This window comes from Cutaneotrichosporon cavernicola (assembly GCF_030864355.1).
Source record: "Cutaneotrichosporon cavernicola HIS019 DNA, chromosome: 1".
Lineage (NCBI taxonomy): Eukaryota > Fungi > Basidiomycota > Tremellomycetes > Trichosporonales > Trichosporonaceae > Cutaneotrichosporon > Cutaneotrichosporon cavernicola.
The window spans coordinates 3150452-3173549 of record NC_083393.1 but is presented as its reverse complement, the minus strand read 5'-3'; the positions used below and the strand labels follow the sequence as shown (position 1 = coordinate 3173549).

At 57.9% G+C, this 23098-nt stretch overlaps 12 protein-coding genes across 12 annotated transcripts; 7 read left to right on the top strand and 5 right to left on the bottom strand.

Moving 5' to 3' along the window:
* Window positions 1–440: 440 nt before the first annotated feature.
* Window positions 441–1226, top strand: CcaverHIS019_0111820 (uncharacterized protein; the record flags this gene model as incomplete). Its single annotated transcript, XM_060596770.1, has 3 exons — window positions 441–541; window positions 579–910; window positions 943–1226. The coding sequence occupies 3 exons, from the start codon at window positions 441–443 to the stop codon at window positions 1224–1226; spliced, it is 717 nt and encodes a 238-aa protein (XP_060453730.1).
* Window positions 1227–1442: 216 nt separating this feature from the next.
* CcaverHIS019_0111810 (uncharacterized protein) lies at window positions 1443–2199 on the top strand (the record flags this gene model as incomplete). Its single annotated transcript, XM_060596769.1, has 2 exons — window positions 1443–1542; window positions 1586–2199. 2 exons carry the CDS (start codon window positions 1443–1445, stop codon window positions 2197–2199), a joined length of 714 nt encoding a protein of 237 aa, XP_060453729.1.
* Window positions 2200–2540: 341 nt separating this feature from the next.
* SIW14 (uncharacterized protein) lies at window positions 2541–3437 on the bottom strand (the record flags this gene model as incomplete). Its single annotated transcript, XM_060596768.1, has 3 exons — window positions 2541–3044; window positions 3078–3147; window positions 3181–3437. The coding sequence occupies 3 exons, from the start codon at window positions 3435–3437 to the stop codon at window positions 2541–2543; spliced, it is 831 nt and encodes a 276-aa protein (XP_060453728.1).
* Window positions 3438–3805: 368 nt separating this feature from the next.
* Window positions 3806–5129, top strand: CcaverHIS019_0111790 (uncharacterized protein; the record flags this gene model as incomplete). The annotated part of the gene is made up of 6 exons (XM_060596766.1): window positions 3806–3850; window positions 4048–4139; window positions 4170–4248; window positions 4284–4579; window positions 4621–4796; window positions 4828–5129. The coding sequence occupies 6 exons, from the start codon at window positions 3806–3808 to the stop codon at window positions 5127–5129; spliced, it is 990 nt and encodes a 329-aa protein (XP_060453727.1).
* Window positions 5130–5202: 73 nt separating this feature from the next.
* On the bottom strand, window positions 5203–7017 carry CcaverHIS019_0111780 (uncharacterized protein; the record flags this gene model as incomplete). The annotated part of the gene is made up of 1 exon (XM_060596765.1): window positions 5203–7017. One exon carries the CDS (start codon window positions 7015–7017, stop codon window positions 5203–5205), a length of 1815 nt encoding a protein of 604 aa, XP_060453726.1.
* A 1824-nt stretch (window positions 7018–8841) lies between these two features.
* FTR1 (uncharacterized protein) lies at window positions 8842–10136 on the top strand (the record flags this gene model as incomplete). The annotated part of the gene is made up of 3 exons (XM_060596764.1): window positions 8842–8887; window positions 8923–9158; window positions 9198–10136. The coding sequence occupies 3 exons, from the start codon at window positions 8842–8844 to the stop codon at window positions 10134–10136; spliced, it is 1221 nt and encodes a 406-aa protein (XP_060453725.1).
* Window positions 10137–10436: 300 nt separating this feature from the next.
* On the bottom strand, window positions 10437–11743 carry pan6 (uncharacterized protein; the record flags this gene model as incomplete). The annotated part of the gene is made up of 4 exons (XM_060596763.1): window positions 10437–10888; window positions 10989–11102; window positions 11141–11540; window positions 11579–11743. 4 exons carry the CDS (start codon window positions 11741–11743, stop codon window positions 10437–10439), a joined length of 1131 nt encoding a protein of 376 aa, XP_060453724.1.
* Window positions 11744–12258: 515 nt separating this feature from the next.
* Window positions 12259–14499, top strand: CcaverHIS019_0111750 (uncharacterized protein; the record flags this gene model as incomplete). The annotated part of the gene is made up of 9 exons (XM_060596762.1): window positions 12259–12405; window positions 12439–12547; window positions 12717–12925; window positions 12968–13470; window positions 13507–13670; window positions 13704–13831; window positions 13865–14023; window positions 14058–14082; window positions 14117–14499. 9 exons carry the CDS (start codon window positions 12259–12261, stop codon window positions 14497–14499), a joined length of 1827 nt encoding a protein of 608 aa, XP_060453723.1.
* Window positions 14500–15226: 727 nt separating this feature from the next.
* On the bottom strand, window positions 15227–16767 carry HAT2 (uncharacterized protein; the record flags this gene model as incomplete). Its single annotated transcript, XM_060596761.1, has 8 exons — window positions 15227–15607; window positions 15643–15837; window positions 15873–15951; window positions 15988–16062; window positions 16095–16484; window positions 16517–16600; window positions 16633–16655; window positions 16696–16767. The coding sequence occupies 8 exons, from the start codon at window positions 16765–16767 to the stop codon at window positions 15227–15229; spliced, it is 1299 nt and encodes a 432-aa protein (XP_060453722.1).
* Window positions 16768–17574: 807 nt separating this feature from the next.
* CcaverHIS019_0111730 (uncharacterized protein) lies at window positions 17575–18624 on the top strand (the record flags this gene model as incomplete). Its single annotated transcript, XM_060596760.1, has 5 exons — window positions 17575–17681; window positions 17774–18019; window positions 18052–18255; window positions 18297–18397; window positions 18455–18624. 5 exons carry the CDS (start codon window positions 17575–17577, stop codon window positions 18622–18624), a joined length of 828 nt encoding a protein of 275 aa, XP_060453721.1.
* Window positions 18625–18801: 177 nt separating this feature from the next.
* On the bottom strand, window positions 18802–19546 carry TIM11 (uncharacterized protein; the record flags this gene model as incomplete). The annotated part of the gene is made up of 4 exons (XM_060596759.1): window positions 18802–18872; window positions 19089–19176; window positions 19329–19415; window positions 19526–19546. 4 exons carry the CDS (start codon window positions 19544–19546, stop codon window positions 18802–18804), a joined length of 267 nt encoding a protein of 88 aa, XP_060453720.1.
* Window positions 19547–20025: 479 nt separating this feature from the next.
* On the top strand, window positions 20026–22950 carry SEC26 (uncharacterized protein; the record flags this gene model as incomplete). Its single annotated transcript, XM_060596758.1, has 3 exons — window positions 20026–20184; window positions 20217–22290; window positions 22325–22950. The coding sequence occupies 3 exons, from the start codon at window positions 20026–20028 to the stop codon at window positions 22948–22950; spliced, it is 2859 nt and encodes a 952-aa protein (XP_060453719.1).
* Window positions 22951–23098: the final 148 nt, after the last annotated feature.

Here is a 23098-nt window from a genome sequence, read left to right as displayed (position 1 = left end):
CACCGCGGTGGAATGCATCCTCTTCATCTCCAGATCTCTTCAGATCTCCTCCACTCCCTCCACTCCCTCCACTCCCTCCACCTCTCTCCATCACAAAGCATCTTGAAATCACTTTAGTACTGTAGTGCCGGGCTGCGAGCTGATTGTGGGATCATGTTGCACAGTTCATGGGTGGGATGACAAACGGCAACACGAGGAGCATCAACATCTTAAGTCTGCGCGCTGGAAGATGCTTCTCATGACGACATGGGAGCATGCTGTCATACTATGAGAAGCTGACATCACTTGGCATTGATATCGCACACTCTCACTCGCACTTTCACTCACTCTCACTTCACTCTCACCCTCCATCTCACCCTCACCCTCACCCTCACCCTCAATCTCACCCTCACCCTCAATCCTACCCTCAATCCCACCCTCAATCCCACCCTCACTCAAGAATGCACCTCGTAATCTTCGGCGGCGGCGGCAAGGTCGCGCGACACGTCGCCCGTCTCCGCGGCTCAAACCAAGTCACCTCGGTTGTGCGCAACGACACGCAGTGCGTCTTGTCTCCGTTCTCCCCAGCTGACGGATAGCATCGACGACCTGCGCGCGCTCGGAGCGACTCCAGCCGTTCTGTCCCTCGAAGCGAGCAGTGCTGAAGACATACGCTATCTACTTGCGGAGCGGTATGCGGACGCCGTTCTCTTCGCTGCCGGCGCGGGCGGAAAGGAAGGCATTGAGCGTACCCGTAAAGTCGACTATGAAGGCGCATTAAAGGTATTCGAAGGGTGCAAGCTTGCCGGTGTGAAGCGCTTCATCATGATTTCGGCCGTCGACGTACGTGACAGATCCAAGCCGGCGCCGGGGCACTATACTGCCGAGAGTCACAGTATGAGCAAGCGAATGTGGGGGGCGATTGGGACGTGTGAGTTGGCCCACAATATGACCTGACAACAGACATGCAGGCAAAGTACGACGCCGACAAGGCGTTACATGCCACCGAGCTCGAGTATACCATCCTCCGGCCCGGTGGACTGACGGACGAGCCGGCGGGCGGTGCCGAGGTCGGCGTGACCCAGCTCAAGACGACGAGCCGCGAGCTGGTCGCCAAGGCGTGCTGGGACGTTTTAGCGCAGCCGGGGAGTGCCGGGCTCACCCTGGACATTATGGATGGTGATGGCGATCTCAGTGCTGAGATTGCCAAGTGTGTAGAGAATCGCACGGATGCGTGGACTGGCTAGACACATGCATGTGAAGCGACTGTAAGAGATGTGTTGTTGGGTTGTGGGGTTGTTGGGTTGTTGGGTCAGCTACGGATCCCTCGGTCCACAAGTTGTAGCCTACCGATGACGTACTTGTACTGTACACTGCCTCGACCGCCGTCCCCTATTTGTCCCCTATTTGTTGACGAACAACCTCACTTTCTCCCACATCACAACACATCACATCACCACATCATGTTAGAAACCCTCAAAGCCGACATTGCAGAACACCGGCAAGAAAAGCTGGAGAAACTCGCCCCAGCCAGCGCCGCAGACCGGGCCTTTGCACTCAAGGGTAAATCCCAACCCATCCGGCTTCTGACAGCTTCTGACACCAGGCTACTCGATCTGGCTCCTTCCCCCCCGCCACGAGGGGAAAAAGCTAAGCGAGCTAATCTTCCGCCTCGCCAAGGACGCTGGTTCTCCAGCCTTCATGCCCCACATCACGCTCTTCACCCCGCGCAACCCCGTCAACGTGGACCAGCTTGAGAAAGCCGTCCACCGCGGCATCGACACGAGCATGCTCGCCCGCGACATGGCGACCGACGCGTCTCTTCTGCGTAAAGGTGATGAGGGGATGTTTAACAAGGACCCCGAAGCGCATGATCGGCCAATGGAATCAGCCGAGCCCGGACTCAAGCTCCGTCTCCTCCCTCCCCAACCTGGTGATCGGTATTACCAGTGCGTCTTGTCTCCAGTGGATCCCGCCACCGCTGTCGGGTTGGTTGCGCTCAGAACCGCCGTCGCCCAGTACCTCAACGAAAGCACGGGGTCTTATTTCCCGCATTTGTCACTTTGTTATGGCGATTTCGAGGAGGATAAGAAGTTGGAATTGATCGAGGATGGGACGGGCGATTGGCCTATTGAGATTACATGTACCGAGGTGGCTGTGGTCGATGTCAATGGCACGGCGGACGAGTGGCGCGTCCTCACAACCCTCCGGATTACGTAGCTCGTAGCTTGAACTAGACCAAGCTGTTAGATGAGATATGAAGCGTATGGACGTGCGTTGAGGGAGCGCATGTACTTGGACCAGTCGGGGCACCAAGCGCCAAAGGGACGGGGGGATGCAGAGACGAGGCCCAAGCGCAACCAAGTGCATCCTCATGCTGGCGAGTATCGTGGACGAACTGGACACGCCTGACATGGCTTGGCCAAGAAGAGCAACAGGTTGTGGCACAGGTGCACCACTTCACACTCGGCACCAACACGCCAACACGCCCTACAGCCGCTCGTCGTTCTGCGCATATGGTACAGATTAGCATAGGTACAAAACTCAGACTACGACTTTATCTACCTCGCCACCACCTCCATTCCGATATCCACTAATGGCAGCGTCTCAATTAACGCCACCGCCCCTGCAACTGCGACCGCCTCGCGGCGGCGTCTCTCCCTCTCATCCCTCTCCTCCTTCTCCCTCTCGACCTCGCTGCGCTTGGCCGCCAATCTCAGCGGGAGCGTGAGCATGCGCCACGCAGGCAGGTTTGCTAGTCCCCCTCCAGCTTGGCTCATGACCTCCTCCCACACCGGGCCGAGATCAAAGAGGTCGATGAACTGCTGGTCGACTGCGCGGCTCTTGGGCGCACTGAAGCGGCGGTACTCGTCAAAGATCGAGGTCATGCTCCAACTCTGCAGGCGGCGGATACAGCCGATAAGGCATCCGGTGCGGTGCTTGCCCTTATTGCAGTGGATCAAGAGGGGGTGGTTACGCCTATCGAGGATGGCCACGAGGGCGGAACAGATTACGTCCTCGGGGATGTTGTCGAATGGCTCTTTGTTACCTGGGATGCCGAATTGCTGTTGTCAGTGGCGATACCTGAAGAGACCCACCATAAACTGGATATCTTGATCCTGGCACCATTGGAGATTCGCCTCGGGGTAATCCTCTAGGACTAAAGTACTTGGATCAGTCCAGTTCACTGCATCTACTCACAGAACCGTCTTAAGCTGCAGCGTCTCGAGGAACTGGAAATTCCGTTTCTTCGGAAACCCAGAGCGGTAAACCCCTTGTGTGACCGCGGCAAAGTTCTCTGGCGGCACAACGTCCTCTTCGACATCAGGCGGCGGCGGCGGGATATACAGCGTGTTTGGACCTTCCAGCGCAACCAGTGGTGGAGTGGGCGGTTGTACTCGTGCCCGGATCTTGGCGAGGAAAGGCGGGACAGCGCCTGGTGGCGGGTCGTAGTCCATCACGGTAACGATAGAAGTAAGTGGGAGGGGAAAGGGCGCTAGAGCGGGTTGTTGGAGGTGGCAAGTGGCAAGTGGGAGGTGGGAGGTGGGAGGTGGAAAGTGGAAAGTGGAAAGTGGAAAGTGTCGGATCGTACAGCTCGTGTAATAAGGCGAGATACAGATGTGAGAATGAGTGAGATATTGTTAACGTGGGTCGTGCGAGTTCAAGCTGGCCAAGATTGAGATGGAACGGAGGCAATTCATGGAGCCCCACGAAGTGAGTGTCTCGGACGATCACTTGGAGGCAGTGGAACTCAGTCCAGTTCTGCCCAAGACAAGCTGCCAACTCTCTCTCTCTCCCTCTCCGTTTGTTTCTCTCCAACTTGATTATGGGCCGCGACATCGTCTTCGACCTCAAGCCGCTGACTTTTGATGTAAGTGGGTGTGTGTGGGGAGGGTGGGTCTGGGTCTACAACTTGGGTCCCCGCCTGGGTTCTAGACATGACTCAGCGAAACACGTCACTCCCACTCGCGTCGACCTTTGCATGCCGCTCTCTCGAGACCGCGTCTCCTCTGTCTCAGACAATTCGCCGCCTATCCCCTATCTGCTCCTACTCAGTATTCACCCCAGGACATTCCCGATGTTAGCTCGGCTCCCGAGGACTTTTCCGCCTTCCTCGATGCCTACTTTGACGCTGGCGAGCGGCTTGCCGACTCTATGGAGTGAGTCCAACTCTCCAAAGCTAACAATAGTGAATGGTCCGATAGCGGGATGAGGGAGAACGGGACAGTCCAGCTCCGCAGCATCAACACCGGATACGGGCAAGCCAAAGTGAGTTCATTTTCGGCTCTGGTTGACTGGCTCAGCTGCGCAAATCCATCGGCGTAAGCGAGTACTGGTGTGGTCGCATATCGTCCTACGACGCAGAGAGTTTGAAGCCATACGCGCCAACGGCCGAAACGCCGTCTACTCTCAACCTCAACCCCCTCAACCCACTCAACCTCGTCCGGTCCATCAGTCGGCGGCTGAGTGCGGATAATCGCCGGTCAATGGATCTGGATGAGGTGGCCCGCCAGGCGCGCGTCATGTCCCAGCACCCGAGGGGCATCTATGAGCATTTCCGACGCGGACTGCTCGAGTATCACTCGGAGAACGAACGCGAGTGCGTTTGGCGTTAAATGAGAAAAGGAAAACTGACCCAAGTTACATCGAGTCGTGTCGCGAAACCCAGTGCCTCGCTGTGCTTATTCCGCATGTCGCAGAGGTGTGGCGGCTCACTTATGTCACGCCGCCTCCTACGAGTCCGCGGACATTTGTCGTGCTTCTCCTCTCGCGCGAACTGCAGGTCGCGCCACATGGCCAGCGACGTTTTATGAATAGTGCGTGTCGTGTTTCTTTGAGCTGACTCAGTCTCCCTGCCATTCAAGCATCCCGACTGTCCCGAGAAACAGGGGCCGGAAAAAGCTCGCGTGCGTGGAAAATACGTCTCCGTAGAGCGTGTGTGCGAGACCGAAGGCGGAAAACGTACAGAATGGCGTATGGCTACCTCGTCCGATGCCGGCGGCAGTATTCCGCGCTTCGTTACAAACTCGGCCCTGCCAAAGAGTATCGCAGAGGACGTGCCGTCCTTCCTGCGCTGGATGATGAAGCGGTACACGGCCGACGAAGAGGCTGAGAACAAGGACAAGGCCAATGCCACCATCAACACATAGATCATTTGTACATTTGCATTCTACCCACGTCTACGTCTATGCTACAGGACTGCTGACTCTTTTTTCCTTCATGTTACAGCATCCGCCGGCGCTTGGCCGCGGGGCTCATTGGGGATCCTGGCGCACTGTGCGGGTGCGTGTCGAGGTATTTGAGCGCGTCGCGGACAGCACTCGTCTCGACAGCCAAGCGGCGCTTGCTAGCGTGGCTTGCCAGAGTCGCGCGGGCATCCGCCAAACCCCGCTCATCTGGGGGAGGAGACAGCTCGACGCGCGGCCCGTCGCACCTTGTTCGCCGTGCTACAACGTCCGCAAGCACCGCGAGCGGCGTAAACTGCGCGTTCGGGTGCGCCTTGAGCTGCTTCCACGCCTGGTCGGGCCGTATCGTCTCGTCCGGCGTCGGCTTGGTCTCCTCCTCGACTGGCATCGAGTCGTCGCATCCCGCCGCGTGGCCACACAGCTCGGGCGCGCCACAGCATGTGAGCACCAGCGGTGCGTCGCCGACAGGACCTGGCGTCGCCGGCGCGCTTGTGCTGGGCGACGGGACGGGACCATCCATGAGCGACGATATGCTCATGCTTCGCGCAGTTAAGGGGCCTTTGTCACCGCCGCACTTGCCTTTCGTGCATCCAGCGCATCCCTTCTTCTGGTCGCCCTTGTCCTTGTCATTGTCATTGTCCGCGTCGTTCACGCCGAACAGATGTCCGCAGAACTCCTGGCCAAACCTGTCGTTCCTGCATGCATCGCAGTTACTCGGATCGCCGGTACACACTGCCTCAGCGCGGCTCTGGCCAGCTGGCACGTTGTCGAGCTTCCACACGCTCTGCTTGGCAGCGGCCCGGGCGCGGAGACGCAGTGGCACGGCCGGCGCTGCAATTTGTACCAGAGGCGCGGGAACGGTAGCGGGTGCGGATGCGACAGTGTCGTTAACCAAGGCCAATCCGGCCCGACACGCACAGAACGAGCTGCTTGTGCATAGCCCGCAGTCCATGTCCATGATCGCGAGCGTGTCGGGCGGGGGCGAGGGCGAGCGGGGAATAACGGGTTTGATGTCCTCGATTTCGGGTTCGTTGCAGACGCAATCCAATGAGGACATGTCGCACATCCCGCAGTTGGCCGATGCGACAAGCGTTGTAGTTGCTTGGAGAAGGGTGAGATCTGTACCGCGCTGGGTGCGGGCCAACTGGGAATCAAGAGTCTGGAGGGGGATTGGTTCAGGAGCAGGCAGCGTTGTTACCGGCGATGGCGGGCGCTGGCATGGACAGTCTGGGTCCGGATCGGGGCAGATGGGGCACATAAGGGAGTCGGGTTGCTGAGTGACCGGGCGGCTGACGAAGGGTGGAGTTGCCGCATGTCGCGGGGTGGCAGCCAATGGTGAGAGCGCGGGAGTAAGTGCGGGCGAGCGCGCCAGTGCTGCGAGTTCGAACTCGAGGCGGTCGTCGAGGCGGGGCGACGGGCCCGTGGAACTGGACCTACGCGCGGCATTGAGCTGCGTTCGCAGCGCCCGCATAGTGTCGTTGAGTGCGCGGCGTTCGGCAGACCACCCTTCGCGTTCCTTGCGGGCAGCGGCAATTGCCGAGCCGAGCGCACTCACCTCGCTCCTGAGCTTGTCATTGTCGGCCTTGAGAGCGCGCGCGACCTCTTGCAGGCGTACGTTTGAGTGGATTTCGTTGGCCTCGTACTGTCGTAGCCGCTCCTCAAGAGTCTGTATGTAGTCTGTGCGGCGGGCGCGGTGTGCACGCTGACTCATGCGGTTCTGACTCTGCCGCTTACTCTCTGGCTCTTGGGTAGATGCCTTTCGGCCGGGCTTTGCGCGCTCTGGAAGCACCCATTCTTTACTGGGTTTGGCAAAGATCTTGCCCGAGGAAGACGATGTATCTTTCCCAGGCATGGTGAACGCACCGACGGGTGCGGGTACTCCTGGACGTCGGGAAGAGCCTGGTGTGGAGCCAGTGGATAGTGTGGGTGATGAGGCGGATGTAGACGTGGAGGCGGTTGGGGATGCCTTGGAGGTGACGGGTGGTTTGGCGGCGGCTGGCCGGGCGTGGAGACGCGTGGCGGGCATTTTCGGAGCGGCCTCGGGTGGACGAGGACGTGGTTGACGGGGTGGTGGGGGAACGGCGACGGACATATCGCGGGTGGCGAGGGCGATGGTGGGGGCACGGTGGCCAAGAGGTTATGAGTGACAACTCAAAGTTTTGGTTTGTTGTACAATGTAGTGTTGGCAAGATGGTAGGTTGGATGGTAGAATGGTACAGTAGAATGTTTCGGGTTGATTGTTCTCATCCAAAGGAAGGTTGTTGGGCCGGCCGGCCGACCGGTCACTTTCAAAGGACTTGGCCCCGAGTCAGCTTTCGTTTGAGGCTGAAATTGATGCAATGCAGATTCCACCAAATGACCCATGCGCATGCGGAACAGTTTGTACGTGTATAACGAGGCTTGAGATTAAAGGGCCTAGACGAGAGGGAGAGCGGGTTGCAACAAGTGCATACGAGTGGTTGACGCTTTTTCCCGATGTCTAATCTGATAACGCCGTTTACTTTGGTCACGAATGTCGGGCGATTTAACCCGTTAAACCAACTCTTGATGACTGCGCACAGAAGTCTCGGCGTCGGGGTCCAAGCCAGAACTCTAGAGACAGAGAGGGGCTAGGCCGACTGTGGCGTAGGAAGGATAGGAGGATACGAGGGGTACTAGTTAGTGAGTGTGTGCAGGCTACTCAAGACGGCCGATGAAGAGAATTACCAATTTGATCCTTTCACTTTAGTTTGATTACGTTTTAGAATCAGAAACTAACTCTTTATTATAATTGGATCAAACTCACCCCGACAGGAGCGAAAAATGGTGCCTGAATATTATCGGCCGACATATCAGCATTTGAAACTTGCAAGCAACGTGAACCAACCACCAACCATTCCCATTCCTCGGGCCCGAAGAGTTATAAATTCGGCCAACGACTACTCAACTCAACTCGACGACGCGGAATTAACATTTGTGGAGCCGATGAAAGAGATCTCGACAAGACTAGTCTGACGTCGACTCATTAGGGTCTTCCAATGTCAGATGACCTCCACGGGCGATCCAGGCTCATGCATGGGAAGGCAACATTCCGTTTATTGATAGGCTGAGGGGTTCGTCAGCTGCTCCCACCCGACCGTGATCGATTGTGCGACCACATGTACAGGGTAAAACACGTACGGCAGTGAGGAGGTAGCGGCTATGCTGTCAAGCTGATTGCTTCTCCAACAGCTACACGAGTGACCATTGGTCTGGAGACGATGACCGACCCTGCCATGTTCTTAACAGTATGCCAGGGCCAAAGGTGTACAAGGTGTAGGCAACAATCCTATGCCACGCGAGAAATGTTCCACTTTGGCCGTTGAGCTTTTGATCACCATACCCCGTCGTCATTGAGCCAACCACTAAGAATATTCATCGTCGGCCGCGCCAAGTTATCAGCCAGTCCCAACATGGCATGAAAATAGAATATCGCTTGACTTGGCTCAACTTACCCTGAGGAATCTGGCCAAAATACCTGTCCGATAATGGCCTCAAGCGCTCGCTTCTTCCTTAAAGCATCAAAAAGGCCGCTCCAAAGTCCACTTTACTTGCCTTGTTGCTCGTTGCTCGTTGCTCGTTGCTTGAAGCTTGAAGACTAGGCTCTGCCAACCCCTCCAACCCAACCAACCCACCCAAAAGAGCAAACACAGCCAAGATGGCCAACAACGTGTTCGATGTGCCCATCTTCTTCATCGTCTTCCGTGAGTTACTTTGCTTGCTCGACTCTAACGGACAGGTGAGATGATCGAGGCATCGATCATCATCTCGGTCCTACTCTCTTTTGTTGAGCAGTTGATGCAATCTGGTCGCTTGTCGCCCAACGAGCGTGTCGACCAAGCTGTCGGACCAGATGACGGACCACACAATGAGAAAGTCAAGAGGATTCTCAAGCGTATGCGCTACCAGATTTGGGCAGGCACTTTTGCCGGTTTCTTCATCGCCCTCTCCATCGGTGCCGCTTTCATTGCTGTCGTAAGTTTTACATTTCCTTAAAGAACCAGCTCACACCAGTTCTACATCAAGCTAAACGACCTGTGGGCAAAATCCGAGCAGCTTTGGGAGGGCATCTTCTCGCTCATCGCGGCGATCCTCATCTTCGTCATGGGCATTGCGTTCCTCAAGATGGACCGTTCCCGCATCAAGTGGCGCTACAAGTTGGCCGCCGCCTTTGAAGACAAGTCGGCACGCATGCTCGCCGAGGCGGGCGAGGGACCAGAATACCAAAAGCCGAGTTTCACGGCCAAGTGGGCTCTTTTCCTCCTCCCTTTCGTCACTGTCCTCCGTGAAGGTCTCGAAGCCGTCATCTTCGTCGGCGGTGTCTCTCTCGGTATTCCGGGCACTTCGATCCCTCTTCCCGTCGTCGTTGGTCTCATTGCAGGTGCTATCGTCGGATACATCATCTACAAGACGGGTTCGAGCACGACTCTCCACTGGTTCCTAATCTTCTCGACCGCCTTCCTCTTCCTGATTGGCGCCGGTCTCTTTTCAAAGGCAATCGGTTTCTTCGAGTATTACAAGTTTGCCAAGGCTGTTGGAGGCGACGTCGCCGAGACTGGCGACGGACCGGGATCATACAACGTCCACAATAACGTGTGGCACCTACCGTTTGGTAACCCCGAGACCGGCTCGCCAACCACCAACGGAGGCTGGCAAATCTTCAACGCCCTCTTTGGATGGAACAACACGGCATCGCTCGGCACAGTCCTCGGATACTGCTTCTACTGGATCGCAGTCATGGGCGCTCTTATCTACTACAAGTGGACTGAGGGGCGCGTCACATTCGGTGGCCGCTTCAAGTCGTCAGCGGCTAAGCGTCTCGAGACCCGCCGCGCGGAGCGCATCGCCAGCACTGACGCTCACGAGACCAAGGCCCACCACGACTCGGACTCGGCTACCCAGGGCTCGGGCACGGTCCCGGAGGAGAAGACCACCCATGGCATTGTGGCGTAACGGAGTGTGAAGAAAAGTACATGGACGCGCGATACGTGGCCTTGTTGAGCATTCTTGCACAGGTACTGTCAAAAGCTGTTGGCTGTCATCTGCTATAATCATGTCTAAGCGAATGCAATGCTTCAGTGCAAGATTAAACTGCCCAAAGAAATGACTCACGTCAGGGTGTGCCTGCTACAGTACCCCTGAGCCGCAACTCTGTCTACCAGCCACGCTCATTCATCTGGCTGCCTCATGTCGTCAGCCTTTGCCCAAGGTTCAGCAGTTCCATAAGCTTGTACAGTTGTACATTCTATCCCATTAGACATCGTTCGACACGTCCAGCGCCTCGGCATCCCACCCAAGGAGGAGGTTATCAATCAGACGCGTCTTGCCAACCCGCAACGCGCCCGAAATGACGAGCTTGTCCTCGCCAGTCGGCGTCCCGCGGAACGGTGCAAACGTCTGCCGGTCAAACACCTCAAAGTAGTCGGGCGTGAGGACGACGTCCTCCCCCTCGTTGCGGATACGCTCCTGTTCCTCGGCAACCACGCGATTCGCGACCTCGATCATGGTCGAGCCACTCGCACAGTTGTCCCATGCGCTGCTGGCCGCTTTTAATGCCCGCTGTAAGACGGGAGCCACCTTGAGTTCCGGCTCGGAGAGGTATGAGTTGCGGCTGGAGAGGGCAAGGCCAGTGTCCTTGTCACGCGTTGTCGGGAGGATGTGGAGGTTCTCAGGAGGGGGGTGGGAGGAGAGGAGGTCCTGTTGGACTGGGGTCAGCGTTGTCAGATTCTTGACGTGGTCATGGCGCCAGGTCGTCTCTCAAAAGTGGGCACCTTGGCGCCGGCTATAGAGCCGGTCAATACTCACGAATTTTGAGCAGCAGAGCCTGCTGGATATCCTTTTGGCCAAAGTAGGCGTGATCCGGCTCGACAGCGTTGAACAGCTTGGTGCACACTGTTGAGACGCCGGTGAAGAACTGGGCTACAGGTCAGCATTCCCGAATTCTTCAAGAAACCCACGGCGTGATGCGCCCTCCATGACGTCGCCCCATCCTTTAACGTGGATTGTCGCACCCTTGTGCTCAGTCAAGTTCTGCAGCTCGCCACGGAGAGGGTACATGGTATCGACTGTCGGGGCAAAGACGACGAGCGGGCTCTCGCCCTGCGGCGGGCCGGGGTTCTGCTTGGGCAGTCGGCGGTCGTACTCGCTAATACCCAACCCGTGAATAACAGCGGCTGGTCCCTGGCGCAACAACCCGCGCAACTTATCCATGTCACTCTCAAACGTGCGTGGATAAGCATTCAGATCCTCGTGAGGCGCAAACTGGGTTGGGTTTACGAACAGCGACATGACCGTCAATGGATGACGGTTCACACTCGCCCTCACGAGGTTCAAGTGTCCATCGTGTAACGCGCCCATCTGTGATTAGTTCTGGAGTGCGAGGGGGAGGGGCGCACGGTTGGAATGAGGCCGACCTCGAGGCCGAGGGAGCGGGCCTGCGCACGCCACCTGCGCATCTGGCCAAGGGAGCGGATCACGGGAATGTGGTTGCGAGCACTATTGAATCCGCGTGCGAGTGGAGGCGCATGAGCGCGAGCGCCCCGCTGTGCCAAGGCGAACATGGTGGTGGGTGGTGGGTGAGTAGTCGAGGTGACAAGCAATAGTTGTAGCAAGTCGTCTGGTCTTCCAAAGCCCCTAGTTGATGAGATGGGCCGGTTGAACGGTGCTCCGTCTGCCGCATGATGGGTAACAATTTATGCCACGTGCTGTGGCGTCACTTCATGCCTTACCCACGGAGACAAAGTCCAACTCCGGCATGTTATGCTGGTTCTGGTTCAAGTGGGTGGAGGTGGTCAACTGGACGACTGGATGCCAAGTGCGACCTTCCTTTTGTCACTCGCCCACCTCTCTTCCATGTTTGAACCGGGATACAGATTCTAGAGTCACAATATAAACACTCACTACTCTACGATACTTGTTCATTCACTCTTTACTCATACTACGTTTTCCTCTTCCTCACCACTTTCCTCTCGTCCTCTCCGCCCCTGCACTGGTGCACGGTCGAACACCTCTCCCCCTCCCCCTCCCCCTCCCCCTCCCCCTGCCCCAACCCCTCCCTCTCCGCCCTCTCTTGATAATGGGGGACACGGAGAAGGGCGCCGAGCCCAACCCCAACGTCCAAGTCCTCAACCTGCCGCCAGCGGCCGTCGCGACTGATGATGGCTTCTACCGCTGGGCCGATATCACCTTTGAGTGGGCCAAGGCGCTGGACAATGAATATGAGGTAAGTATCTTGACTGACCCCTCTGACCCCTAGCGCCGTGCTGTCACTTCTCTAGTCCACAGGACCGTCATCACCAAACCCAACCACCCTCTCGCAGGAAAGGACGCTTCAGGCAATGCCCAACCAGTCAAGCTCTACGAGTGTAAGTACCCTCTCGCTTGACCTCCTTTGGCGTGGATCATGTCATTACACGTATTCTTCATCGCACACTCACGCATAACTCTCCACACGCCATAATCCCATACATCCACACAGCCATCAGTCATCACACAACGCGCCTCTCTCATGCGTCCATCTACTAACACCTCCAGGCCTTTACGCGGACGGGACGCGGCAGCTCTGCTACTCCCTCGGTCAGATTCAGTATCTGCAGTACTATATGTTCGAATGCCACCTTACCGACCCCAACCACGCCAATAACCGCAAGGAGCCGGCCACTGACCCGGATGACGATGAGAAGCCCATTAGGCACATTCCCCTGCCTGCTGGCCTCATCCCGGCCGAATCTTTCAAATTTGTCGTGAGTACACACTGGTAGTCGGTGGAGCATGTCTAACGACAGAAACCCCTCGTCGTAGACCAGGACCCGAGCAAGTATGACAAGAAGCTGCGCCAGGAGAACAAGCGGCACATCAAGAACATGGAAATTGCGTCCATGATGTCGCCTGTGCTTCCCTCCCCGACAGACTCGCCTTCGTCTCCTTCGTGCACCGCCAGCGAACTCGAGCCCAGTGACGAACCGGAGCCCGCGCTCCCCCTCGGCTATTTCGAGCAGGCTCAGCAGGCCGTTATCCTCGCGCACGCTGGTGGTCTCAAGGCGGTGCAGCAAGAGATAGGCGAGAAGGATACTGAACAGCTCGAGAGCGACCCGGCTACTGGGCGTGGGCTCTTTATCGCCATCTACGCTCGCGAGTTACCCGACTTCGACGGCAACCCCGTGCTCAAGGACGTCGGCTTTGACGCCGTATACTTCGCTCCCAACCCCGATGACACTGGCGGTAACCGCACTGAGGGCCCGCCAGACCGTGACGTATGCACTGAAATACACGACCGCGAGCACTGGCTGTAAGTTCCTAGATGACTACAACCCTGACTTACTAGCGTCGAGGAGGAAATCGGCTTGGAGGGGGCACCATCGCCTTACCTGTTCAAGAAGGACTCGAACCTTTCCGGTGGCAGTCTCTCCAAGCCTCTTGCCAGAATCGCTATTGACTTCAAGAGGAAGCTTGTCGATCTGTGGATACGCGCTGGAAAGGGTCCAGTCTGTGTGTAACTATGCTGCCGGAGCTGATGCTCAGACATCCTCAACCACTCGGTCGACTGGGATCTTTCTGGCTTCGATGCCCTGGGAATTGACGTCGACGAGATCAACACCATACTTCACAACTTTGCCAACTCTAGCAGTAACGGCAACAAATTCCTGATTGTGAGAGCGCCTGCGGCCCAGCTGATGCTCCAGGACACCGCTCGTCTCTTCGACGATATCGAGAACGGACTTCCTGGGACAAGCCCGTTGGTCAGCACCCCTCGCACCCTCGAGGATATCATGACCCTCATATATGGGCCCAGCCCCAACCCGGCCAACGGCGTCTTCGACAACGCCGGGAACCGTGCTACTGTGGGTTCACTTCTGAAACTCAATCTGACTTCAGTTCAATATGAAAATCTTTATGAAGCGTAGAACGCCTCAAGTGAACTCTGCTAACTACAGTTGTTCATAACTGGGACTGCGAAACCCTCCAAGACGTGCGTGCTTGGCTCGATTCGCGGATCGCCAATGCATCAATCGCGGCCGAACCTCAACCTCCGCCTCCTGGGCTCTCGTCGCGCACTGTCTCCCCCCCTCCGGCCACCACCACCTCGACGAACAGCACCAGTGTGGGGAACACGCCTACCACACATGACACACTTCTTAATGACATTGTCAATGCCCTTACCAACGCCAAAATCCCAGGTCATCACAGCGATCCCCAGGATTCTATGTCCGAGCGCTCTATCGACGACGACGACTCGGACTGGGAGGACGGTGGCCAGTTCATGGTGATGAACTCGGTCGGCGAGCTCGTCTGTGCGTTCGACGACGCCGACGAGTAGGCAAGCGGGCGCAGGTGGGCACATAGGAGGTCTCGACGTGCCGACCAACATACCTGATCCTCGCCACATCCTCTGTCCTATCATCACTACCAACGCAACTGCGTTTACGCAAACATCATAATCGCATCGCCGCCCAAACAGCGCGGCTGGCGTCGCCCAGAACCCCACCAACACCGTCTTGCATTTAGCTTCTCCCCGCCCAGCATGGTGCTTGCGCAGCAATCCGTGGCACCATGTAATGTATTTATGTATTGCTGTGCCATCACCTGCGCCTGGGCGTCTTCTCACTTACCACCACCAAGGAGGAGCGTGGGGTCTTCCAGCGCTCTTGACGCCTTGAGTGGCCTAGACACGCATGCTCAAGCTGTTGTCGCTATCGCCGGCGTTTGTGAGCGACAATACAGCCCGCCTGTTCGTCTCCTATCTTGAGCCCGCCCTGAGCCCATTCTCCCCTTCAATCTCCAAGGCCTGGCAGCTTACGACGCCGAGAGCCTTGAACGATTCGCTCATTATGGTCATAGACAACTCGTGCTAGGCCGCCTGCGACCACCTGCGAGGTAGTACCGGTGCTGCCCGTCGCCAGAGTGGTGCAGTGGAGCCGAGTTGTGCAATGCGTGCAACTTGCAAGCCATGGCTCGGATCGTGGCCTGGGAGTGACGCAACCGACATTCAAGGCAACACAGCGACTCCCAATTACTCACGAGCCACACCCTGCATCTTCTATCTACTACTCGAGATCCATCGCAGACACGTCAGCCTCAGCAGCCGCGCGGATGTGGCGCGACGGCTCCCACACTTGAAGGATGTTGTCCTCGGCCGTGGTGGCAATGTGCCACTTGGCAAGCGGCGACCAAGACAGGTCGTTGACCTTGGCCGTGTGCCCGCCGTGTACAAAGAGGAGCTCGGGCGGCCCATCTTCGGCGTCATCAGGTGTCTGTTCTGCGCCGATCGCATCGAGGTTCCACACGTTGACGCGCCTGTCCCCGGCAGCAGAGGCAAAGTGTACGGGTGAGTGCGGTGACCACGCGACCTGCAGTACGTCGTCGGTGTGCGCCTCAAACGAGTGCAGTTTGAGCGACATCTTACGGAGGTCCCACAGACCGATTGTCTGTTGTCAGCTTGGCACATCTTCCAATAGCTCACTTGGTCAGACGAGCCGGTGATGAGGAGGTTGGGGCTGCTAGGTGCGAATGCGACGGCGTTGATCTCGGCCGAATGCCCCTCGACCTGCTGGCTGGGTTTGGACGAGTTCTCGTCACGCGTGTCCCAGATCATGAGCTTGCGGTCGTCGCCAACCGAGGCGAACATGTAGTCGTGCTCCGGGTGCCAGTCGACGTCCTGGAGTCAGGTTGCGTAGCCAAGAGTAAACTCACCCCGACATAGGCCGAGTGCCCAGTGTACTTGCGCAGAGGCGTCATGGCCGCCTGACCCTTCTCCCACGCGTTCACGTCCCTGCTGTCAGTTTCAATTGGAGCCATCCCAACTCACCAATGCGCCACTGTCGTGTCCTCGCTCGCACTCAGAATGTGGCCCATCTTGACCGGGCTCCAAGACAAGCCGTAGCTAATTATCAGCGCCGACGCAGGGTGACTCACCCCTCCTTGCTCTGGCCAGTGAGGACAATGTTGGGCTTGCACTCGCCCTTTGCGGGGGCGCGGCTCTCGTGTTTGGTAATGTCGAACACGTAGACTGGTCCAGCCACCGTCTTGGTCGCGATCATGTGCGGGTTCTGGGGCATGTATCGGGCTCGGTTGACTTCGCCCTTGTGGTTGATAGTCTGCTTGACGCGGATGCGCGCTGAGCTCTTGGTGTGGCTGCCGAGCTCTTGCCTGTCCTCGTCGTACAGCTCGGCAATGTCGCGCCCGCCAGCCTCCGCCCCTCCCTTGGGGAGGTGCACCTCAGCGATCATGAGGTGGTCATCCGCTTGTCCGGACGTGTGTGTGCCCAGAATCATGCGGTGAACCGTGTAGTCGGCATCCTTAGGCCTTGAGTCAGCGCTGTGGGGAAGGGGACGCACGACTCGCGGTCTGGAAGCCACTGGCATGTTAAGGAAGGCCAGGTGAGCGCGTGTGTGATGACCGTGTCGTATAGGAACGGCGTGCTGTTGTCAGCTACCGTTGCAAACGAGCGCACTTCTTCTTCCAAATCTTGTACTCCTGTCTGTTAGCGAGGCAATAACCGAAACGAGATACTCACCTCGTTTACTATCTGGTTGTGCTCGGCCGCGGACAACTCCTCCGCAACCTCAATTGGGTCGTCGGCGCTCATGTTTGCAGGCTCGTCAGGGGGTTGTGCGCGCCGCGTCTAGCGGGGTATAATCGACTGCACGAGAGGGAGGGCGGATGGTGACGAGGTGTTAGTGGTGATGTGTGAGATATGAGAAGATTGCAAGATGATAATGTCCCCAGACGCGTCGTACAAAGCAATGACGGTTAGTCCGGGTGAGATGACACCGTGGGAAAGTTTGTGTCAGCGTTGAGTAATGCCAATCCGCGCCTGTACTTCGGCGCGCAGTGTGCAGTGTCCCGAACAGACTCCTGAGTGGAGATTATGGATATGGTACAGATGCCATGCTAATGCTAATACAACAGAGGAGAGGCGGGTCGAGTGTCGGTTGGATGCACATAGATGCTAGGCAGGAAAGAAGCTGGACAAAAGGGAAGCGCGGGGCGGCTCGGGCTGGTCCACATCTCATCCGCCCACAACAGTCTTCGCAGCCTTGGGTACCAGGTCCTTGGCATTCCTAGACGCCAATAACGAGATGACGAGTACACTCGCGACGAACGCCGAGCTGCTGTCAGCCATCCCGTGAAGAAGTAAACTCACAACTTATAGAACGTCGCGCGCGACAGCTGCCGCTCTTCCTCGGAGCTGCGGGCGGATGCGAAGATAGCTGTGGTCAGCTTGACATGCAATTGGTATTAGCTGCCTAGGCGTACTGCGGAGGTTGGGGAGAGCCATGCTTGAAGTGGTGGATGGAGAAGTGGGAGGTGGAGGAAGGCCAAGGTCTCAGGCCGGCGGCAAATCAAGGCAACAACAATTCAGACCCAAACTGACATTCTTCATCATCCGACCATGTTCAAGAAACGCACGCGACCGCAATCTGTGCGTAAGGCCAAGACTGAGGATGATGTGGTCGCGAGCGAAGCGTCTTCTGGGGCCGCTACCCCAACTGAAGAAGGGTACGTCACCCTCCAATATGTCCACTTTCACCTCACCCACCAACATCCCCCCTCTTCATACCCACCCCACCCCGCCCGCTCTCTGACACAAGCCAATCCGTCCAGGAGATGATGGTCCTGCGCAAGCTGCGCCGGGCGGAGAAACAGGCCGGTATCGACTTGGAGCGCTTCAACCGCGGCGAGGAGAAGGCTCCCAAGGCCCCCGAGATCGAGTACGACAAGTTTGGGCTGCATCCCTCCGTTCCTGATGGGGAGGACGAGACTGCGCGCGCGGCGCGCAAGGTCATGACCAACAACTTTACGCAGCAGACGAACGCTCTGGATACGGACAAGCATATGTGTGTCTAGATGGGGGTCGGACTGACGACAGGATGGCGTACATCGACAAGGAGATGGCTAAGCGCAAGGGCATCGAAGAGACGGAGGAAAAGGTCGAGACAGATCGGGAGGGTGCGCTGTACGCCATTGCAGACCAGTATATGGGCGACAAGGGGGTTACGGAGGCCGAAGAGGGGACTATGAAGAACTCGCTTGGGATGTTGAGTGCTGTCCCAGAGGTCGACCTCGGTATGGAGTAGGTCCAGCTTCCTATCCTTAATGAGTTGCTGACATCAGAAACCGCCTGCGTAACATCGAGGAGACGGAGAAGGCGAAGCGTGCACTGTTGGGTCGTAAGAAGGAGGCACCTGTTGACGACCCTCTCGCCAATGTACGATGTGAGTGTGTTGCCGGTTCCAGCTCCCTGCTGCTTTGGAATAACGAGCTGACAACAGTCGCCCGCAACACCCAACCACGCGAATCCGACATCCAGCGCGAGATGGACAACGTCCGTCGCGAAGCGCAGGGGTTGCCGGCCCGGCACAAGAAGGAGCGCCCGCAAGGTGCCGAAAGTGCGACCGATGAGGCCGTGTACGAGCGCTTCAAGAAGCGCGCTCGGCGATAGCGAGCGGCGGTAGTAGATCGATATCATGTTGTACCACTCCCTTGCACCTGCACACTTGCAAACAGTCCTCCGCCACTGGCGCCTTCTTCCATCTGCGCCCTTCTCGTCGCGCGCAGTCTGCGCCTTGTCCTGTTGAGCTGCCATTGCATTTCCCCCGATGGCGTGGGTCTATATCATTTATGCGCTCTTGTCCCACGACATCATAACCTTCTCGAGGTCGAACTTGGGGTCCTCGGGGTCGGTGATGACTAGAGTCAGTAGGAGATAAGGTATGCAAGGGTTGATTGGCTGGTTTAGAGGATCACACGAGTCCGTCGCGAATGGGCTGAACGGACACTCGCCATCGCCGTCTCGCGCAGATGTGCCGATCCTGCGAGCGAGCAAATCGCCTTAGTGGGTGGGCGGGGTCAGTTCCCGACCGCCCTGCCACTCTTTCCTCCTTTCTCTGGTCTCGGCAAACTCACGGTCGCTCTTGGGCGTGTTCTTCTTCGCGATCCACGCCTTCTTGGCGTCCGCGATGAGTTGTTCCCGGCGGGCCTGGGCGTGTGCGACCTGTATTCCGAACGCGACGTAGGGATACGGTGCGAACGAGCAGGGTGAGAGAGGGGGAGTTGTTCGGGGAGGTGAGAGTAGTGGGGATGCGGAAGAATCACAAGGCACGGGGTCAGCAGTGCAACGGGGTTGGTCAACGAGCAAGCACGTACCGCAGCCTCAGCACCCTCCTTCTGGACGGTCCGGTTGTGGAAGAAGCCGTACGCGAGGCCAGCGAGGAGCGCCGAGTAACGGACGACCTGGGGTGAGCATAGACACAAACACCAAGAGAGGTGCCGGGGTTGGTCGGTCGGCCGCCTTGTGCAACCTCTGCTGGAATCGCAGAGGATGGTGACGATGAGATGCTCACGTTCTGGGTGTTGGAGGCCATTTTTAGGGGAAGGGAACGGGGGACGGGGAACGGGGAGGAGGTGGACGGAGGTGGCCGTGAGGAGGATGTTAATGGCAATGCCGAGCTTCAAGTCCAAGGTTGAGCACCTCACTCCGGAACCCTCCTTGCCTCGTTGAACAACCGTCCCTTGACCGACGGGAGCAGAGCGGCCTTGGAGGGGTGGGAGTCTGAATCGGCACCATTCGGTCAGCTTGACCGTCGCGTGGCTCGGAACTTTCGGCGTTTCAACGTGGCACCCCCTGCCAGGTCTGCCAGGTGGAGGTCGCATGTCCACTGCCATCTCCAGCGTGGCGCGTCACCCCCCCCTACCACTATTGCTGGCCATCGACAACACCGTTCCACATCTCCTCGACGCCGACGACCACACCGTGCGCACTCGATAGCGCCCAACTCCTTTAACCACCACCCCTCACCTTTCCCCTCCCGACCCGTCCCGCGGACACCGCCAGTTGCCCGCCATGGACGCTTCGGCGACGTGCTACACCATCATCCATGATGACCTCCTCGACACCCCCTCGTCCCAGGACCTCCGGAACGCCCTCCAGAAGGGCTCGGACGAGGTCAAGCTCGAGACTATGCGCCGTATCATCGTTGGAACGCTCAACGGTCAGAGCCATGTACGTTGCGCTGCAGGCCTCGCTGACTCCAGCCCACGCTACTCATGCCAATCATCCAATATGTCATGCCGTCGCGTAACAAGCAGCTCAAGAAGCTGCTCCACTTCTACTGGGAGATCTGCCCCAAGACCGATGAGAACGGCAAGCTCAAGCAGGAGATGATCCTGGTGTGCAACGCCCTCCGTAACGACCTCCAGCACCCCAACGAGTACATTCGTGGTGCGACGCTGCGCTTCCTACAGAAGATCCGCGAGCACGAGCTCCTCGAGCCCCTCATCCCCACCGTCCGCTCGTGCTTGGAACACCGTCACTCGTTTGTGCGCAAGAATGCCGTCTTCACCGTCTACACCATCTACCAGGACCACGAGCACTTGATCCCCGACGCGCCCGAGTTGCTCGAAACCTTCCTTGTCGCCGAGTCAGACGCGACGTGCAAGCGTAACGCGTTCGTTGCGCTGTGCCACATTTCGCAGCCCACAGCCGTGCGATACCTCCTCTCAATGGCCGACCAGATTGCCGGCATGGACGAGCTCATGCAGATGGCCGTCATCGAGCTCATCCGCAAGGAGGCGCGTCAGGAGGGCGGACACCGCGCGCGCTGGATCCGCGCGATCTTTGAGCTCCTCAACTCCCCCAGCCACACCGTCAAGTATGAGGCTGCGACGAGCCTCACGACCCTAACCCAGAACCCCGCAGCTATCAAGGCCGCGGCTGCCGCGTTCGCCGAGCTCATCGTCAAGGAGGCGGACAACAACGTCAAGCTCATTGTGCTTGACCGCTTTGACGCGCTCCGCTCCAAGCATGAGCATGTCCTCGACAGCATGGTCATGGACATTCTCAAGGTGCTTAACAGCCCCGACATGGAGGTCAAGCGGAAAGCGGTCGGCATTGCGCTCCAGATGGTTTCGAGCCGCAACGTTGAGGACGTTGTGCTCTTCCTCAAGAAGCAGCTCCAGTCGACGCTCGACGGTGACTTTGACAAGAACCTCGAGTACCGCCAGCTGCTCATCCAGAGCATCCACTCGTGCGCCATCAGGTTCTCCGAAGTCGCCGCCAACGTCGTGTATGTCCTCATGGACTTCCTCGGCGACTCGAACAACCCGTCCGCCGTCGATGTCATCTCGTTTGTGCGCGAGGTCGTTGAGAAGTTCCCAGACCTGCGCCCCACCATCACCGAGAAGCTCATCCAGACCTTTGCGGAGATCAAGTCGGGCAAGGTGTTCAGGGGCGCGATGTGGATTGTCGGCGAGTACTGCAACGGCGCGGCGGACATCAAGCGCGCATTATTCGAGCTGCGCAAGGTGATTGGGGAGATCCCTATCCTCGCGTCCGAGCAGCGGCTACTGGACGAGGCTGAGGCGGCTGACGAGGCGGCGGGCGTCCCAGAGAAGGAGGAGGCACCAAAGGCGATCACAACCACTCGTGTGCTGGCTGACGGCACATACGCGACTGAGACGGTGTACACGTCGACCGCGGCGGCAGCGCGCCTGGAGCAGGTTCGCGCGGCGGCCAAGCCACCACTCCGCGCCCTCATCCTGGGCGGCGACTTCTTCACCGCCACCGTTCTCGCCTCGACCCTCACCAAGCTCGTGCTGCGCTTCTCCGAGCTCAAATCGGACGCTCAGACCCTCAACACACTGCGCGCCGAGGCCATCCTCATCATGACCTCGATCATCCGCGTCGGCCAGTCCAAGTTTGTGACGGCGCCCATCGACGAGGACTCGCAGGAGCGCATCATGAACTGCATCGAGTCATTGGCAGAGCTGCAGAACTCGAAGGCGGTCCACGAGATCTTCCTGTCCGACACACAGGCTGCGTACGCCAAGATGCTGGCGGCCGAGGAGAAGAAGGCCAAGGCCAAGAAGGCGCTAGAGTCGAAGAAGGCGCAGGTGCAGGCCGACGACCTGATCCAGTTCTCGCAGCTCGTGACGAAGCGCAACTCGGACGAAGATGACTTTGAGGCCGACGTCGTGCGCGCGACCGGTGCTGCCGAGGTCAAGGACGACTTTGTGTCCAAGCTCGCTCGGATAGTGCAGCTCACAGGCTTCTCGGACCCAGTGTACGCCGAGGCGGTTGTCAACATTCAGCAGTTTGACATCATGCTCGGTGAGTTGGCTGTTTGCTGCATAACTGACACCAGACGTCCTCATTGTCAACCAGACCAACGAGACGATGCAGAACCTCACGATCGAGTTTGCGACCCTTGGCGACCTGAAGCTTGTCGAGCGTCCAGCACCATACACTCTCGGCCCGCACGGTTTCCACAACATCAAGGCGACGATCAAGGTGTCGTCGACCGAGACTGGTGTCATCTTTGGCAACATTGTCTACGACAAGCAGGGCGCTTCTGACGCGAGCGTCAACATTGTCCTCAACGATGTGCACGTCGACATTATGGACTACATCAAGCCTGCGTACTGCAACGAGGCCCAGTTCCGGAGCATGTGGACCGAGTTCGAGTGGGAGAACAAGGTCAATGTCAACACGCAGATCTCAGACCTGCGCGCCTACCTCGACCACATTATGAAGAGCACCAACATGGCGTGTCTGACGCCCGACGCGTCGCTCTCGGGAGACTGCGACTTCCTTAGCGCCAACATGTGTGCGCGCTCGCTGTTTGGTGAGGACGCGCTGGCCAACCTCTCGATCGAGAAGACCGAGGACGGAGCTATCCAGGGCCACGTGCGTATCCGTTCAAAGACACAGGGTATTGCTCTGTCCCTCGGCGACCGCATTACGCTGTTGCAAAAGACGCTCAAGACATAGGAGCTAGATGTACTGTTATGATATGGATGGTTGAATAGTCAAGGGGCGTGAGGTGAGGGCGCTGTGTGGCACGGCACGTCTCTCACATGGCCGTTCAGTTCAACGTCTACATATACCCGGCTGTTTTCCTTTATGATGCATGTCTACT